This window comes from Amblyraja radiata, chromosome 3 (assembly GCF_010909765.2).
Source record: "Amblyraja radiata isolate CabotCenter1 chromosome 3, sAmbRad1.1.pri, whole genome shotgun sequence".
Taxonomy (NCBI): domain Eukaryota; kingdom Metazoa; phylum Chordata; class Chondrichthyes; order Rajiformes; family Rajidae; genus Amblyraja; species Amblyraja radiata.
In genome coordinates, this window is record NC_045958.1 from 15,265,243 (window position 1) to 15,285,595 (window position 20,353).

The 20,353-nt window shown below is 43.7% G+C and overlaps 1 protein-coding gene across 1 annotated transcript in view; it reads right to left on the bottom strand.

The window, feature by feature from the left end:
• Positions 1–258: 258 nt before the first annotated feature.
• Positions 259–20,353, bottom strand: part of st8sia4 (ST8 alpha-N-acetyl-neuraminide alpha-2,8-sialyltransferase 4) — a 71,466-nt gene continuing 51,371 nt past the window's right edge. Inside the window, exon 5 of the mRNA XM_033017366.1 lies at positions 259–1,363. Within this exon, the coding sequence (XP_032873257.1) occupies positions 1,081–1,363 (283 nt within the window). The 3' untranslated portion in view covers positions 259–1,080. The remainder of the gene's footprint in view (positions 1,364–20,353) is intronic.

The window sequence follows — 20,353 nt, forward strand, 5'->3', positions numbered from 1 at the left end:
GTTAAAAATCCTAACACAAACCTCCTTCAAAAACTGCACAAACAAAACATTAAAAAAATAAGCAGAAACTTTACAGTAAGTGGTAAAATATATGATTTGGGCACAATGGCACCACAATGTACAGAAAGAAGAAATAGTGCTGACAATCTATTTGTGGTTTGCAAAAAAAAGTCAAACTTAAAATCATAATATGATTCAGAATATTTGGGTGGAGACCTTTTTTTTAACTGAACTTTTTAAATGTGTCAATTTAATTTATTTTAACTATTAACTTCAAGGATGCTTTAAGGATCTGGTAACCTGTGCTTTTGCTTAAATAAGACTTGTGCTTTTTACTTCATTCACTTTACCTTATTTTATCTCCTTGTTTCTCCTACTGAAACCAAACGTAGGAATCGCACAAAACATTTTGCCCAAGTAAATTTAGCAAATGCAAGTGACTTATAACAGGATCAGTATATAAAGATCTTTGGTACCAGCAGAAAGGGCACCTTTAACAAGTTACAGTTCACATTCAGCACATTACATAAGACAGCTTCTTCACATTCTTTGAGCTATAAATCTACTGACGACGATGGGCAGCGGTGCTATCAGTCTTTTAGTCCACTCGTGCCCTTGTAATTCTTACAGCAGATGGTACCCTCAGCTGATTCACATAGGTAGGTAAGAAAGATGTCTCTTCAAACTGTGGCTCAGTAACAATTATTATACACGTGTAGCACTTTGGCATTGACTGCTTGCTGAGACAGCTGCTCAAGACTAATAATACTGACCTCTAGTTAACACCAAGACCCATTTTGTTCTCAGGCCATCTGAGGCTCCAATGAATGCAGGGCCCCGCTAGCAATGACAGATCTCACAGACCTGAACCATTCTGTCAATCAATATTCAATCATTGTTAACACATCATTGCTTGCTCTTTGCTCCAAGCAGTGAGACTATATTTCAATCTGAAGCTGTAAACATAGTTGGGCATTGAGCATTTCACAGCATTGCTGCAATTATCGTCGAGGAATTATCTTTTCACAAAAAATGTACAATGTGCAAACATCGCACCAACTTTCTTCAGAGCTGTGACTTCTAGGGTTGGATGCACTTCCCTGTCGTTAACTTCAAAGCTCCTTTGTCATGTAAAGATTTTAACGTTTTGAACTCCAGTGGCATTCGGTGTGGCCCAGCATGAGAAAAGTATCTGTATTTTAAATTGTCGTAGTAGTGGTATTTAACCAGGACACCTTTTGTATCTTTTGGGAAGGGCCAGTATCCATAAAGGTGGATCTCATCACAAAACCGAGTTGCAAGGGTGTACATCAGTAGGCCTGTGCTTGGTCGTTTGATATAAACCTTGTTTGTCAGCCAGTATCTGCAAGAAAATATACAGAGACGTCAAAAGTTGAAGTTTGCAATAGCATTCATTGTTTACTATTTCCCCAGATGTCGGAAGGAACGTAGCTATTATATATTAAATATTGTGCATGGGTGAGGGACATAAATCTACCCAGCCAAATAGGATGATCACAAAACATAACACAACACAATCTAAAGTACACAAAAATGCTGGAGAAACTCAGTGGGTGCTGCAACAGCTATGGAGCGAAAGAAATAGGTAACATTTCGGGCCGAAACCCTTCTTCAATCTAAATCCTACCAGATATTGCCTGGCTTTATAGAACAACCGGTAGCGAGAGGTAGCGGGAAGGGCGGCATGGTGGCACACAGGTCGAGTTGCTGCCTCACAACCCGGGTTCGATCCTGACCACGGGAGCTGTCTGTACGGAATTTGTATCTCCTCCCCGTGACCACGTGGGTTTTCTCCAAGATCTTTGGTTTCCTCCCACACTCCAAAGACGTACAGGTTTCTAGTTTAATTGGCTTAGCATAAATGCAAATTGTCCCTAATGTGTGTAGGATAGTGTTAATGTGCGGGGATCACTGGTCGGTGCGGACTCAGTGGTCCAAAGGGCCTGTTTCTGCGCCGTATCTCTAAACGAAACTAAATTAAAGAAGAATCTTAGAAGATTCTGGTTTCTAGATTTACTGGCATTGCCTGTAAGGAAGCTGCCTACACCACCTGCGATTATGTACGTCCAGTCTTATTTACATCAGGGGTCCACTGCTTGGTCATCTGTATGATGTTGCAAGACAACTGGCTGGTCCTGGATCACAAGAATAGTTTCCTCTAGTTCTAGGCCCGCGAGTGTGCAGGAAGGTCCGAGGAAAGAAGTGAGTGAGCCCAGACGGATAGCAACTACGGTATTATTGTGCAGCCCTGAGGAACACTTCAGGTCCTCCAGATTGAAAACCTGCAAGTCCATCTCTTTTTGGCTGATTCTTAAGAAGCTGCAGAAAAGGCAGCCTCGATATTCCGCCTCTAACCCCAACTCGACAATCAATTTTACAGGTCACATATGGATAACGTTACTTGTTGAGGGACTACGTTCTCTGGCAATGGCTGTGGTAAAACTGGAGCGTAAAGGGCCTGTCCCATTTGGCGATTTTGCTGGTTCATATCAGTGTCGCCAAAAGATTTTGAACATTTCAAAATCCAACGGCGACAAAAAAGTGGTTGCAACATTTGAAAAAACACTGCGCGTCATACGCCATCACGCCGCGTCACCGCTCCATCATACGCCATCACGCCGCGTCACCGCTCCATCATACGCCATCACGCCGCGTCACACGTCATCATGATGTGTATTTTTCGGTGATATGACTTCAGAACTTCAGATGGTCTATGGGGCGGCACGCACACCCCCATCCATATTAACGGGACGGAGGTGGAACGTGTTTCCAGCTTCAGGTTTCTGGGGGTCAACATCTCCGATGACCTCTCTTGGACCCACAATACCTCAAATCTGGTCAAGAAGGCTCACCAGTGTCTCTTCTTCCTGAGGAGACTAAAGAAGGTCCATCTGTCTCCTCAGATTCTGGTGAACTTCTACCGCTGCACCATTGAGAGCATCCTTACCAACTGTATCACAGTATGGTATGGCAACTGCTCTGTCTCCATATAACCATATATAACCATATAACAATTACAGCACGGAAACAGGCCATCTCGACCCTTCTAGTCCGTGCCGAACACGTATTCTCCCCTAGTCCCATATACCTGCGCTCAGACCATAACCCTCCATTCCTTTCCCGTCCATATAACTATCCAATTTATTTTTAAATGATAAAAACGAACCTGCCTCCACCACCTTCACTGGAAGCTCATTCCACACAGCCACCACTCTCTGAGTAAAGAAGTTCCCCCTCATGTTACCCCTAAACTTCTGTCCCTTAATTCTCAAGTCATGTCCCCTTGTTTGAATCTTCCCTACTCTCAGTGGGAAAAGCTTATCCACGTCAACTCTGTCTATCCCTCTCATCATTTTAAAGACCTCTATCAAGTCCCCCCTTAACCTTCTGCGCTCCAAAGAATAAAGCCCTAACTTGTTCAACCTTTCTCTGTAACTTAGTTGCTGAAACCCAGGCAGCATTCTAGTAAATCTCCGACCGGAAAGCACTGCAGAGGGTGGTGAAAATTGCCCAACGTATCACCGGTTCCTCACTCCCCTCCATTGAGTCTGTCCAAAGCTAGCGATGTCTGCGAAGGGCGCTCAGCATCGTCAAGGACTGCTCTCACCCCATCCACAGTCTGTTTACCCTCCTACCATCCGGGAGGCGCTACAGGTCTCTCCGTTGCCGGACCAGCAGGTCCAGGAACAGCTTCTTCCCTGCGGCTGTTACATTACTTAACTCTGTACCTCGGTGATTGCCAGTCACCCCCCCCCCTTGCACTACGACGACAGTATGTACGTATATATATTTATTGCTCATATTCTATGTTCGCTCTTCTGGCGAGATGCTAACTGCATTTCGTTGTCTCTGTACTGTACACTGCACAATGACAATAAAGTTTGAATCTGAATCTGAATCTGATATGATACTTCACTCAATGACGCCGGCAGTCGCCGAAAAAAATCGCCAAGTGGGACAGGCCCTTAATTCTTAAGCCACCCCTGGACAAACTGAATTTGAACACAAAAGTGAAGGAAAAAAAAATCAGAAAAGGTCTTGTTGATGGGATTTAAATTAGAATGGTTTCACCCACACACCCCGTTAACCTTTAATTAAGCGTGGGTGTAAACTAGCTGCAAAATCTGATCATGCAGTTCTTTTCCAGTTCATATCATTATATGGAATCACTAATTTATATATTCTGTTTAACTGTTGTAGAAGCTTTGGTGATTAACTTTTTTTTATCCTAAGGTGGGAAGTGTTTAAGATGATTTCAAGCGTTATTATGAGATAATTATTTTTGAGATAAACACAGTGAAGCGGTTTACAACGCAAAAAAATGCTGTTTCTGCCTTCAAGAACTTAGTTGATAAGAACAGGACAGAGCAAATTTCACTGTAAGTCCTTGATGTCTACCAAAAGCCACAGTTAAAATATAGTTAGATAGATTACTATCATATAAGAACTATATAATTAGAAATGAACAAATCTATTATTTACTCATTAGAAAAAGTAATTAAACCATTAGGTCTCAATGTTTAGATACTTGATCATAATACAGGATGTGATTTACTGAAGAGAATTAAGCACAATTACAATTAGTGTCAGACTTTTAAAAAAATGACGTCAACGCTGGGTAAAGGGATCACTGAAGATTAATTGGAAGACTGAATTAGATGATAAAGTAATTGAAGAGAAATTGCTTTTGGAATTAAGTTAGCAAAGACACAATTAAAATATACAGTACTGAAAGCATAAGAATATAGAGTTTATTTGGTGTCTCTGCTGACAGCATTGAGCATATGGAGAAGATTAGTGGCTAGGATGTTCTAATGCTACCTTGGACTCTATCCCAGCAGCAGAGCCAGAGAGAGTAACAGGTCAATTTATCCCACCTAGTTTATGAAGACCATCATACTAGTCTCTATCTATACTAGTCCCATTTACACACATTTAGCCAAAAGCCGCTGATGCCTTGTGAAATTGTTTTTTAATGTTTTGACCTGGATAATAGCAGTGAACAAATTGGTAATGAGAACATATTTTGAAGTTAAGGATGTCAAACAAAATGGTAAGATAAACATATCTTGGAGTCATGGAAACTTGTCCGTTTAATCATCACAGTCAGATCTGTTTGACTCACTCTGACATTCTGCAACATTCTATGAAATAAAACCCATTGTGACAAATAGTTTTCAATATCCTCAACCTATTTGGAAGGAATCTGAAATAATAAGTGATAATGAAATCAATGGGTATAATAAATAGTATTTTAAACTAATGCTTTGACAATAATGGCCAGTGAGAACATTCCGTGCTTCCAAATCAAGCCTACTTTTTTTTAGTTTTTCTTCTCTCTGCATGAAAGCGCACACCATCAGACCCAGGAATATCTTTTTCCCTTTTTGTTATCAGGCTTCTGAATGGTCCTTCCATAAGCTAAGGTACTATCCTACACCACTGTGTATATTGGACTTCGACTCTGGACCTGGTGCGCTATGATGTTGCGAACTATATTCTGCTTTCTTTATCGTCCCCTTCTCCTACCTTTCCCTCTCCCCTGACTGTCAGTCTGAAGAAGCATCTCGACCCGAAACGTCACCTATTCTTTTTCTCCAGAGATGCTGCCTGACCTGCTGAGTTACTCCAGCATTTTGTGTCTATCTTCAATTGTACTGCAGTTTGGCTTGATTGTATTTATGTACAGTAGTATCTGATTTATTGATTAGCATGCAAACAAAGCTTTTACCGCTCCTAATTTGAGGAAGAACATTCTTGCCATTGAGGGAGTGCAGCGTAGCTTCACGAGGTTAATTCCCGGGATGGCGGGATGGTCATATGATGAAAGAATGGATCGACTGGGCTTATATTCAATGCAATTTAGAAGGATGAGAGGCTATCTTGTAGAAATATATAAAATTATTAAGGGATTGGACACTCTAGATGCAGGAAACATGTTCCCGATGTTGGGGGAGTCCAGAATCAAAGGCCACAGTTTAAGAATAAGGGGTAGGCCATTTAGAACTGAGATGAGGAAAAGCTTTTTCACACAGAGAGTTATGAATTTGTGGAATTCTCTTCCTCAGAAAGCAGTTGAGGCCGATTCACTGGATGCATTCAAACGAGTTAGATAGAGCTCTTAGAGCTAGCGGAATCAAGGGGTATGGGGAGAAGACTGGAACGGGATACTGATTGTGGATGATCAGCCATAATCACATTGAATGGTGGTGCTGGCTCGAATGGCCGATTGGCCTCCTCCTGTGCCTATTGTCTATGTATCTATGTCTATGTACCTCGGTACAAATTACAATAATAAACCTAAACCTAAAGAATGGCTATTACAGGAAGTAGAAAAAGTGTGATTTAGTTACTTTAGGAAAGCAATTTGTCTCTGTAAAAGGAACCTCCCCTAATGGCAATATGAAGGTGCCCAAAAATGATTACGGTCTGGAATATATTTTCTCTTCTTGTTCTTCTGTGACTCATCCACATGACTTAACATTGTATCTATTCCTCCATCCATATCCCCTCCATATCAGATGCTTAAACCGTGTGATACACCCAGCAAATCCATAGCATGGTTAATGATGACTACACACTCGTCATTGAATTCTGCAGGCAGCAGTAGAAGTGTTGGCTGAATTAGACTCCACTGGTCCGACAAGAGATTTCGAAGAAATAAACATTGTGCCAAGCATCTGAGAAGCAATAAGGAAGATGCTTCATGACATTGGAAATGGCATTGCAAATGTTCATTTTAGCATCCATGTGTATTCCTTTTGCAGTTAGTTTGGGCAGCTTACAGTTAGTTCTACAGTATCTTGGAAACTTTATTGTCATTCAGACCTTTTGGTCTGAACGAAATTTTGTTGCCTTGCAGTCATACATATAATAAAATAACAAAACACACAATAAACACAAATTTAACATCAACCACAGTGAGTTCACCAGACACCTCCTCACTGTGATGGAAGGCAACAATCTTAAGTCTTTGTCTTTTTCCTCCTTGTTCTCCCTCTGCGCTGAGGCGATCCAGGCCTCCGATGTTGTGACCCCCACCAGGTGATGGTAAGTAAGTCCCATCAACCGTGCTCTGCGAACGGGCCGGTTCAATCTCTGCGGCCCGGGGTGGTCGAAGCTGCCGAAGCTGCCACCCTCCAGTCCAGCGGACGAAGCTGTTGACGCGGGAGCTCCGGAAAAACAGGTCACCAACCTGTGACCTGCGAGCTCCCGACGATGTTGTCTACTGGGCCCGCGGCCGAACCTCCGAAGTCGGGCCGCCGCCGCCGGAACACCGCCTCAGCCCCGAGTCGGGCCACCGCCGGAACCCGCCACAGCCCCGAAGTCGGCCAGCCTCGCGCTGGTAAGTCCCGGCTGGCTCTGCCTCCGGAGCCTCGAGGTCGGTCACAGTTGGAGGCCGCCAGCTCCGCCATTAGGCCTCAGCGCAGACGGAGACGGAGACGGGGGATACGACAAGAAAAGTCGCATCCCCCCCGAAGGAAGAGACTAAAACACATTTCTCCCACCCCCCCCCCACACATACACAACCTAATAACTCAAATTAACCAGCTAAAACAGGACAAGAAAACAACAAAAAAAGAAAGAAGACGGACTGCAGGCGAGCCACAGCTGCCAAGGCAGTGCCGCCACTCCAAAGAGTTACATTATGGACTCCAATCACTCTGAGTTCTGATAAATAAATCCCCCGAGGTGCAAGTGGGTGGTTGAATGTGGGGAGCACTGATAGAAATGTGGGGAGAATAGGTTGCAGAGAAATCTAATGAGAGGAATAGGATTGTTTTGTCAACTGGCACAGACTCAAAGGTCTGAAAGGTTTCCTAGTACATCATATTGGATAGTGGGCCAGCACATAATTTCCTAGCGTATTGATTTCAGCAACTCCTCCCCTCACTTCCCACTGCCACAAAGTTTTGCTAGCGGAATAATTGCCAGCCCAATGATTCCACGAGTGCTTTGCTGATGTTAAATTGTAATGGCTTTAATGGAGCTTGAAGGGAAATATATATTTTTCTAAATCTGCCACTCATCTTTCATTAAGAACAATGAAGCAGACAATCAATGTTTAGTCTGTCTGGGCTGCTGTTGATCATATCTCCACTTAACACTAAATGAATCTGAGTTATTGCAAGTAATCATTTTTGTATCAATCCAAAGCATTCTTATAACAACCCTGAGCTCACATTGATTCACAATTATAGAAGGACGGCCTTTATTAATTTATGCATTCTGTCATTAGTCCCTGCACTAGAATGGGCAACTTAAAATTCACAAAATGATCTGCAGTTCAGGAACTCTAAAATCAGCGCACTTGATCTCCTTTCTTGAAGAAAAAGGGAAATATTCTCTGATGGATGAAAGGGACTTTTGATTGGGCATCACTGTTAACAAATGAAAAATATCCTGCATTGATCTACTAAGAGACGTGGCATCCGTTGAACCTTTATGCATGTCCCAGACATGATTAAAGCAAATGATTTATTGGATTTCTGATTGCTGAAGGGTTTTAGTTTTGGAAGATAATTCTGTAAAACAACAAATCTGGCTCCCACATTTCTGATTCTAAAAATAAATGTTGCATATTTTCCTTTTACATATTATAGCGCTAGCTTATAAAAAATAATAATTCAGGGTATTTTAGTTTAGTTTATAGATACAACATGGAAAGAGGCCCTTCACCCCACGCAGTCACAGGGAGAGTGTGCAAACTCAGACAGCAGCTGAGGTCAATATCGAATCTGGGTCTCTGGCGATGTGAGGCAGCAGCAGTATCAGCTGCACCACCGTGCCACCCTTGTTTTGGCATCCCAGACAGGAGAACAGCATGTTAGTAAAGTGCATCATATCCAGCAGGACCACGATTAGGTCAGAGATCTAAAGTTGAACCTTTCCTATATTGAAATGAGGACTCATGTTAATTTTGGATGGGGCCCCACAAATACCTAAAATTAGAATAAATTGAACAGTATCTGAATGATGCGGAAAATACATCACAAGTCATCACTTTGTTCAACATCTGCATCAAGGAATCATGGTGATGTTATGGCACAGGAGATGGTCCATCATGTTTCCCCCGCTCACCCCAGGAACTGCATGACTAAGTCCCACATTCCAGTAGCTGGTCCATTGCCAGGCAGTTCACAGCTCAAGCACAATGCATTTTTCCAACATTTCTCTTCTTTATTTCGTGGTCTCTGACTTTTTTTATGTTTCCAACTAAAATTCAGATTTTAAACTGATATTTTAAATTGTAGTGACTAAGATATTCTAAGTTATAGCGGCACATAATTCTACATAATTGTCTGCTTCCACACAAATTTTTGAATCGAGAAAGAGAAGCAAGTGGAGTGTGAAGCTATGGTCCATGTGAAATGGTGTTTACTTAAAAGGAGACAGAGTAATTGCTGCCTAGCCCAATTCTTCCTGCAACTTGGCTGGATATTTACTATAAATCAGTGCAGAAAGTCAAGGATGATTCCCAAAAAGAGGAAGCCACTTCCCGTTAGGAATGTCTCACTGAATTTTTGTGGTGACCTCTGGGGAAATTCTATTATTCTACTCTGACGTCTTAGCACAGATATTACAGCTGTGGCAAAAGCTCCTCAACTAAAAAGGGCCACACCGCAAAGTCAGAAGTTCACATCATCTGCAAAGAGATTGACAAGAGTGTAAACGTTCGACTTGCAAAAAATCGACTGGACTTGTATTCACTGGAATGTAGAAGGATGAAGCGGGATCTGATCTTTCCTCCAAATCTGAGGAAAGACATTCTTGCCATAGAGGGAGTACAGAGAAGGTTCACCAGACTGATTCCTGGGATGTCAGGACTTTCATATGAAGAAAGACTGGATAGACTCGGCTTGTACTCGCTAGAATTTAGAAGATTGAGGGGGGATCTTATAGAAACTCACAAAATTCTTAAGAGGTTGGACAGGCTAGATGCAGGAAGATTGTTCCGATGTTTGGGAAGTCCAGGACAAGGGTCACAGTTTAAGGATAAAGGGAAAATCTTTTAGGACCGAGATGAGAAAAACATTTTTCACACAGAGAGTGGTGAATCTCTGGAACTCTCTGCCACAGAAGGTAGTTGAGGCCAGTTCATTGGCTATATTTAAGAGGGAGTTAGATGTGGCCCTTGTGGCTAAAGGGATCAGGGGGAATGGAGAAAAGGCAGGTACAGGATACTGAGTTGGATGATCAGCCATGTTATTATTGAATGGCGGTGCAGACTCGAAGGGCAGAATGGCCTACTCCTGCACCTATTTTCTATGTTTCTATGATCTTAGAGTAACATATAAAATACTTAAGGGATTAGACATGCTAGCTGCAGGAAATTTTTTTCCCATGTTGGAGGAGTCCAGAACCAGGGGTCAGTTTAAAAATAAGGGGTAGGCCATTTAGGACTGAGATGAGGAAAAACGTTTACAGCCAGAGAGTTGTGAATCTGTTGAATTCGCTGCCATAGAAGGTAGTGGAGGCCTATTCACTGGATGTATTCAAGAGAGAGTTAGATATAGATTTTAGGGCTAGCTAAATCAAGGGATATGGGGAGAAAGCAGGAACTGGTTCTGGATAATTAGCTATGATCATATTGAATGATGGTGCTGGCTCGAAGGGCCGAACGGCCAACTCCTGCACCTATTTTCTATGTTTCTAAAAGTTATGTAAAGAATCTGGAAAGGAATAAGGAAGAACTGTTACGGCACTAAAAGTGCCAACGAATACTCAGTAGATAGACACATAATGCTGGAGTAACTCAGCAGGTCAAGCAGCATCTCTGGAGAAAAGGAGTAGGTGACGTATGAAGATCAGATCTGATGAAGGGTCTTGACCCAAAACATCTCCTATTCCATTCCAGAGGTGCTGCCTGACCCGCTAAGTTACTCCGGCATTTTGTGTCTATTTTCGGTGTAAACCAGCATCGGCAGTTCTTTCTTACACAAGGAATACTCGGTCATTGTTACATTCATGTGAACTCTTTTAGCATTTAAGTTTGATCCTGTGCAAATGGCATCGGCCAGTATCCTCTGAGTGCTCAGCTGCACACTCCAGTGACATTCGATAATAGTTATGATAGAAGCTACATTTCACAAAGCATCAAGGTCAACCCTATGGAGCATGCGGCTTGTCACATATCACCCTCTAAAGTAAAATGCAAGAGCTGGTAATATCCAAATTAGTGGCCCAGCGAGTGATATCCTCAAGATACAAGGTGTCAGTTTGTAGTGCTAAGTCGTGATATAACATGTTCACCAATAAGCTCTGTAGACTCCAAGGCCATAGGAGAACTATGGAAAATTCAAATTGTTAACGTGACTTCCACCTGAAATAATGATTTAACCGTATAAAAACATTGCAGGGATAAATTCCAGATTTCAAATTTTGTACAAATGTATATATGCACGAGACTGAGGGTTGATCTTATAGAGATGTATAAAGTCAAGAGGGGAATAGATAGAGTGAACGCACAGAGGCTTTTATCCAGGGTTGGGGAATCAAAAACAAGAGGACATATGTTAAAGGTGACAGGGACAAGATTTAATACAAACCTATGGGCAACTTTTTCCACTCAGTTGGTGGTGGGTATATGGAAGGAGCTGCCAGGTGAGTCAGATACTATAACGGCATTTAGTCATAGAGTCATAGTGTGGAAACAGGCCCTTTGGCCCAACTTGCCCACACCGGCCAACATGACCCAGCTACACTAGTCCCACCTGCCAGCATTTGGTCCATATCCCTCCAAACCTATCCTATCCATTTAAAACCTGTTCTATCCATCCATGTTTAAAAGTCACTTGCACGGGTACATGCATAGGAAAGGTTTAGGGGGATAAAGGCCAAATGCAGGTAAATGTGACTGGTTTACATGGGGCATCTTAGCCGGCAAGCACGAGTTGGGCTGAAGGGCCTGTATAACACACAGATGCAGGCCCTTCTGCCCAACTCATCCACGACTCGATATACCTATGAAGTAAAGACTGGCTGGGTGGATACCTAGAAAATAACCAGGTTCTGAACAAGCGGTGACAACGAGTGGGATTAATTAATGAGTGGGGCATGAGTGGTGTACATGGCAGATAGAGTCTTGATATACAGTAAGGAATCATGCCTTTCTGCCTACCTTGTCCATGCTGACATTCTGAGCTAGTCCCTTTTGCCTGCATTTGGCCCATAACCCCGTAAACCCTTCCGTATACCTGTCCAAATATTTTTTGAAGTTGTAATAGTATCCCCTTCAACAGCATTTTTCTGGCAGTGCATTTCATCTGAGTGAAACTATTGCCACTGAGGTCCCTCTTAAAACTTTCCCCTTACACTAAATATAGGCTCTTGTTTTAGAATCATCCACCCAAAGGAAAAATACTGTGAGCGTTCAATTTATTCATGCTCTTCATGGTCTTGTTCAGTACTTGTAAAGTGTGGAAAGTCTTGTTGAAGAACATGAGACCTGCTTCGGTGCACTCAGCAGAAAAGCAGAAATGATCAGAAGCAGAAAAATGGCAATGATGCTATGCAAAAGTCAATGAAAAGCTCAGCTTTGGCCGCAACAGTGATTAGGATGAAAAATGGTATGCGGGATTTTATTATGAGAGGATTTGACACCGGAATAAAGTTGTCTTATGCCAATCGTATATGACCTTGGTAAAAGCACATCTGGAGTACTGTGTGTTTTTTTAGTCCTCGTACCTGGAAAAAGGTTATGATTGCAATAGAGGGAGTGTAATTCATTGACAAGGCTGCTTTTCAGTATGGCTGATTTTTCATGTCAGGAGAGATTGAGTACACTATATCTGTATTCTCCTGAGTTTAGAAGAATATGAGATCTCTTTGCAACTTGCATAATTCTTGTTGGGCTAAACAGGGTGGGTGAGGGAGGAGCAAGGGAGAGGCCATTTAAGACTAATGATAAGGTGAAACATTTGCTTAAGGGGCAGTGACTCCTTGGACATTACTCTGGGGGACTATGGTACCCAATCATGAAGTTGGTTGAAAAGAGAGATGTATACAATACAAACAATACCATTTATTGTCATTTGAGCCTCAGTGAGGCTCAAACGAAATTCCGTTTCCACAGCCATACAAACAAAGACAATTTCCTACAGACATACACACAATTTAATTCACACAAACATCCATCACAGTGGACCCACTGTGATGGAAGGCAAAGTCTTTTCTCTCCCCTGTTCTCCATTTCTCTCCCGATGTCCAAGCCCCAGGCGGGTGATGCTAAGTCCCACGGCCATTTTAGGCCGTGCCGGGCGATTTACGGCCCCGCTCCCGGTCTAAAAGTCACAGTGTTGGAGCCCCCGGCGGGCGCTGGAATGTCCCACGGCCATGAAGCCGTGCCGGGCGATGTACGTCCCCGCTCCGGGTCATTCCAACCACGCGACACGGGCTGGAGAAGTCGCGTTGCGGGAGCTCCGGGAAGCAGTCTCTCCCCCCGGACCCGCGAGCTCCCGATGTCCCAGTCCACCGGACCTGAGGCTGCGTTGCTGGAGCCTCCGAGCCCCAGGAGTCGAGTCGCAGCAGCGAGTCACCACCGCTCCCCACACTCCGAGGCCGGATGGTGAGTAGTCCGCAGCTCCGCAGCTCCGCAGTCTCCAGAGCCCCCGGGTCGTTCAGGTTGGAGGCCGCTCCACGGCGCTAGGCCCCAACGACAACAGAGACCCGACAGGGAAAAGGTCGGGTCTCCGGACAGGGAAGAGATTTTAAACAGTTTCCCCCCCCCCCCGCGCCCCACATATACACATTTAAAACCAGTATTAAAAAAACACCAACACTACATTTAACTAGACAAAAAATAAAAAAAAGACAGACATAGTTTTCTGGATAGTGTTCCTAAGAGATTTAGAGCCAGTGTTAGCAAATGGAGTTGAGGTAAAAGGTTGGCTATGATATTCATGAATGGTGGAGCAGGTTTGATGGGCCAGATACCCTACTCTTGCTTCTAATTCTTATGTTCTTATAATGTCAGCTGGAGGTAAATACAATTGGAGCCAATTACTGCAGATGCTGATAATCGGAGACATATTAGAGAATTTCGTAAACACAGTATCATCAGTGAGGATAGACACAAGGTTAACATTTCAGGTCAAGGACCCTTCATCAGAACTGATGTTCAGAAACCAAGCACTTTCATCATTCTTTGTTCATGTTTGTGTTGTCAATTTAAGTCTATTTTTGTTTCCAACGATTTCCCGAGAACCAAAGTCACTGGAGTTTAGAAGGATGAGGGGGATCTTATAGAAACATATAAAATTATAAAAGGACTGGACAAGCTAGATGCAGGAAAAATGTTCCCAATGTTGGGCGAGTCCACAACCAGGGGCCACAGTCTTAGAATAAAGGGGAGGTCATTTAAGACTGAGGTGAGAAAAAACTTTTTCACCCAGAGAGTTGTGAATTTATGGAATTCCCTGCCACAGATGGCAGTGGAGGCCAAGTCACTGGATGGATTTAAAAGAGAGTTAGTTAGAGCTCTAGGGGCTAGTGGAGTCAAGGGATGTGGGGAGAGGGCAGGCACGGGTTATTGATAGGGGACGATCAACCATGATCGCAATGAATGGCGGTGCTGGCTCGAAGGGCTGAATGGCCTCCTCCTGCACCTATTTTCTATGTTTCTCTATGTTTCTAAAGTCAAGCCGAAGAGTATACTAGTTCACCGTATTACAGAACAATCTTTCCCATGCACCAGTTTTATCAAGGCAACGGAATTAAATACAAGAATTATCTGGTGAGCAATAACCTATTTAGCTTCATTCTGCATGCACTCAACAGAAGAAACCACCTGCTCCATCTCCTTTGAGGAAGTGAGAATACAACTAAACTACAGCAACAACTCCAGTGTGGGGTGATTCAAATTCAAACGTGTTTCTGGTAAAGTTCCACGACAAAGTAATTTTAGGGGAATTCTTGATCGGAAGCTGGTTAAGCAAGAAGAAAAGCACAGATGGATTTTGACGTCATGATAAATGGCAATGCTCCATCTGACCTTAGAGAAAGCGAACCACAATGAGAGATTTCCTCGTGGAAGCTTCCCTTTTCCCCTGGACTTGCTGCTGCTTGGCAGCTAGCGACAGTAATATCATCATGCTAACTGAACAGTTAATCACATTGAAAAAAAAGGCAAACCAGTGGACCAAAACTACAAATTCTTAACTGATTTTTAAAAAGCAGTTTTTACAGAGAGCAAAACAAAGATCAGGACATACAACTAAGTAAAAATTAAAAGTTGAACTATCATAAATAAAGGTACCATTTTATGAAATAATTATCTACGGTAATCACAATTTTGTTCATATCTTTTAAGTGTGAGATATCGTTAAACTGCAGTTATGACTCAGTGATCCATTAAATGTGACACCTCTTGCAACATGTTGTTTTAAGGGTTTTGCATACAATGGGAATAGTTTGTAAATACCTCAAATGCTCATCTCTTCACTGATTTTTCTGCATATAGCAGCAGCAAGTTACTGCCACCTGTTCATGGATGTCAGAGTGTAATGCCCCTGTCCCACTTAGGAAACCTGAACGGAAACCTCTGGTGACCTTGCGCCCCATCCAAGGTTTCCACGAGGTGCCAGAGGTTTGGTCACTTGCTTGGAAAGCCTCGACCGAAGCGTGAGCTGCATCTACTGACCAAAGATCCTACAGGATCTTTGCTACCGACCGGACACACACACACACACTCGCGAAATGGGGGCCAGGGACAGCGGAGGAGGGGAGAGGGAAGGGGAGAAAGAAGGGGAGAGGGGAGAGAAGGAGAGAGGGAAGGGGAGAGAAGGAGAGAGGGAGGGAGGAGGGAGGGAGGAGAGAAGGAGAGAGGGAAGGGGAGAGAAGGAGAGAGGGAAGGGGAGAGGGAAGGGGAGAGAGAGAAGAGAGAAGGGGAGAGAGAGAAGAAGAGAGAAGAAGAGAGAAGGGGGAGAGAAGGGGGAGAGAAGGGGGAGAGAAGGGGGAGAGAAGGGGGAGAGAAGGGGGAGAGAAGGGGGAAGAAAGAGTGGAGACAGTTTTAAGAAGTTTAATAAAGTTATCGGGCATTTTACCTTCCGGCGGATCTTGTAGGTCCTGAAAACCAAAGATTCTATAGGATCTTTGCTGAAAACTCCAATGAGCCAATCAAATGGCCGGTCAGCGAAGGAGATTGCCTTCGACTGCCTGTAAGTGAATAACGACCCCACTCCACTGGCTTCGACCAAATGGCAACCTATTTTTAGTCGAGGCCGGTTTTGAATTTGTTGAAATAATCGCAGGAACATAGAATAAGCCTCGACTGCGCGGAAACCATGTTCGACCATTAGGGAGAGTGACCAGGGCCGGATTTACCTATAAGCTAGACAAGCTTACGCTTAGGGCCTCGAGGTCTAGGGGGGGCCTCCGTCCAAGGCAGGACACCTACCGTTCAACTCTGGGCGGGGCCCCCTCTCTATCTCCATCTCCCCCCGCTATCCGTGTCCGGGCCGCCGTGCTCCGCTCGCTCCTCATCCGCCGGCACGGCAGGCCGCCTTGCACATGCGCATTGCTGTGGCCTGCACATCCTCCCCCCTGCACATGCGCACAACCACGGCCAGCACATCATCGGCCGCCCTGCGCATGCGCACTGCAACGGCAACTGGTCGGCGCTGGGCACTTTCTCCCTCGCTTTGAATTGTGGGAGATTTGGCCGCCATGGCTGTCCAGTCGCAGCCTCGCCGCCAGCGCTGAAAACCAACGTGGAGGGGGCCTCACAAGTGGACCAGCTTCATCTAAATCCGGCCCTGAGAGTGACTAAAACCTCCGGGAACCTCACGGAAATCTTGGATGGGGTGCAAGGTCACCGGAGGTTTCCGTTCAGGTTTCCTAAGTGGGACAGGGGCATAACTAAGTTCACTGGAGTCCACACATGGACAATATTAACATCAGGCATGTTATATTAGCGGTAGTGCAGAGGTTCCAAATACTCAAGAATGAAATGCTCATTGTACATCGTGCAGCCAGTCTTTTGCTTGTAGAAACATCCTAAACTTCTGATCAAGGGACTCCAACGAGACAGATGAAATAATGTTTGTACAGGACTCTATCCCTAAATTTCCATCTGGTAACAACTTTCTGGTATGACTTATATTGTTATTTGTTGGCAAGTGATCTTTTTGTTTTTCTGCGAATGTTTATTTTGCAGTATTCGCTGAGCAACCAGGCTAGTGAATCATGGAATCCCAGCATGGTTATAACATGACATCATTCAGCCCATTTAATCTGTACCAGCTCTATGTAAGAGCAATGCCACTCCCCTGGCATCTCCTCATAGCCCAGCAAACTATTTCCTTTCAGCCACATATCAAGCTCATTTATGAACACTGGAACAAAACACTGCAGAAAATACTGTCACAATGAACTGCAGATGCTGGAATCTTGATAAAAAATACAAAGCACTGGAGTATCTCAACAGGTCAGGCCGCATCTGTGAAGGGTAAATAAAGTGTCAGAAGAAGGATCCCAACCTGAAACGTCACCTTTATCCTTTTCCCCAGAGGTACTGTCTGACCCGCTGAGTTACTCCAGCATTTTGTGTCAATCTTAGGTATAAACCAGCATCTGCAGTTCCTCACTACACAGCAACCGTGGAGGGAATGGATGGGTGACGTTTTGGGCCAGAACCCTTCCTTAGACTCTTGGCCAGAAATGTCGCAGATCCATTTCTTCCACAGATGCTGCCTGACTCACCGAGTTATTCCAGCAGTTTGTGTCTTAGTGAACATCAGTCCATTGTGTTCCAAACAGCTGCTGCCCTCTCCTCACCACCTTCCCATCTACACATGTGACATTCCTGATGTCTTCTAGCATTTTAATGCTTTCCAGTCTATGGAGCAGAAGGCTCTTTTACCCATGGATATCCAATCGCTCTACACCTCCACCTACATGTTGTCGGCTTAAGTGACTTTCACTTCCTCCTTTAACAAAGACCCAAGCAGTCCCCTTCCACTGCTAACCTCCTTTACCTGCCTGAACCTGCTTTCACATTCAACAAGATAGACAGAAAATGCTGGAGTATCTCAGTGGGTCAGGATGGAAAGAAGGAATAGACCAGAGATGCTGCCTGTCCCGTTGAGTTACTCCACCATATTGTGTCTATCTTCGGTTTAAACCAGCATCTGCATTTCCTTCCTACACACTTCGCATTGAACAACTTCTACTTCAACTCCACTTGCTTCCTCCAAAAAGACAGAACACAAGGAACCCATACAGATCCATATGGTGCATGATTTTTGTTCAATACATGGAACAGGGTGCAACATAACTTGGAAAATAAATGGTTTCATGACCTGGTGAGGGGTGTGTAAAGATACGAAGTAGGTATATCCCTTTTATCTTACTTTACTTTCTTATATCTTCTGTTCTCTATTTTTCTCTTTCATTTTCTTTGGCTTTCTTCTTAACTCTCTTTCGTGTTTTATGTTTCTAAGGGTCTCTCTTGATCACTCTCTCATGCACTTACTATCCTATCTAACTCTCTTTACTTTCCTGCTTTGTAAAGTTTAAAACAAGAAGTGGTACAAGAAATGTATTATGTTATTTTTGGCTTATATCACTGTAATGTACACTACTTCTAATAAATAAAATTTAAAAAAATTAAAAATAAATACATGGAACAGGTCTTTTTCAGTTCTACTCAGGCCCCCACCCCCCACTCCTTTCAGATGTACATTAATGTCTGTGCAGGTGCTTTCCTGCTCTGTCTAAATTAGGAAGTTTAGTTACAAAATTTACTGCTTTCACTTTCTTATGGTTCATCGTTAACTGGACTTCCCTAGCTCAGTTTCAGAAGACTGTTTAGCTCTGGTAATCACAACAGCCAAATGGAATCCCATAACTACCTTGACTATATTGCACCTCTCAGTCCGAAGAAGAGTCTCGACCTGAAGCATCACCTATTCCTTTTATCCAGAGATGCTGCCTGACCCGCTGAGTTACTCCAGCATTTTGTGTCTATAGAGTCATAGAGTGATATAGTGTAGAAACAGGCCCTTCAGCCCAACTTGCCCACCCCGGCCAACATGTCCCAGCTACACTTGTCCCACCTGCCTGGATTTGGTCCATATCGCTCCAAACCTGTCCTATCTATGTACCTATCTAACTGTTTCTTAAAGGTTGGGATAGTCCCAGCCTCAACTACCTCCTCTGGCAGCTTGTTCCATACACCCACCACCCTTTGTGTGAAAAAGTTACCCCTCAGGTTCCTATTAAATCTTTTCCCCTTTGCCTTAAACCTATGTCCTCTGGTCCTTGATTCAGCTACTCTGGCCAAGAGACTGTGCATCTACCCGATCCGCAATCTTCTACATTTCTATATTTCCTGCTACTCGCTTAAGCACACCACTTCATTCTGATAATTTCACTTTCTCTGGCACATCTGCTGTGACAATGTCATGATCTACACCAATACTTCTGACACGTCTTCATTTTTCTCACCGTGGTTTCTCCTTCTTGCTTGATAGGCCTCTCAACGGTGTCCGTTCCATTTCCTGCATCTCTGCCCTCATCCCCACCACTCCTACACACGGCAGGTTGCCCATCTCAATCACGTATTATTTTCTGAATATGTGACAACAAACAACATCTGTTCTTCCTGAGCACAGCAGGCAGAACAGTGGCACTTGCTGTGAAAAGAAACTTGGTTCTTTAACCTCCATCTAAAAACATTCAGAGCCACTGTTCCACTTGGCACCTTCTGGTTAGTTGTGACCATTCAACACAAGGTTCAATATATACTCAGAAAGGTCCCCTTCAGTCTTCAGTTCTATGATCACTGACTCATACTGGTCTAGCAATGCCTCAAATGAAATCCACTGCTTTGGACAGTGCTCGACTTAGATAACACTGACCAGATAGTGATGTTCAAATTCCCCCTTGATCTTTTCTCTATAGTAAACATAGAAACATAGAAACTAGGTGCAGGAGTAGGCCATTCGGCCCTTCGAGCCTGCACCGCCATTCAATATGATCATGGCTGATCATCCAACTCAGTATCCTGTACCTGCCTTCTCTCCATACCCCCTGATCCCTTTAGCCACAAGGGCCACATCTAACTCTCTCTTAAATATAGCCAATGAACTGGCCTCAACTACCTTCTGTGACAGAGAATTTCACAGATTCACCACTCTCTGTGTGAAAAATGTTTTTCTCATTTCGGTCCTAAAGGATTTCCCCTTTATCCTTAAACTATGACCCCCTTGTCCTGGACTTTCCCAACATCGGGAACAATCTTCCTGCATCTAGCCTGTCCAACCCCTTAAGAATTTTGTAAGTTTCTATAAGATCCCCCATTAATCTTCTAAATTCTAGCGAGTACAAGCCG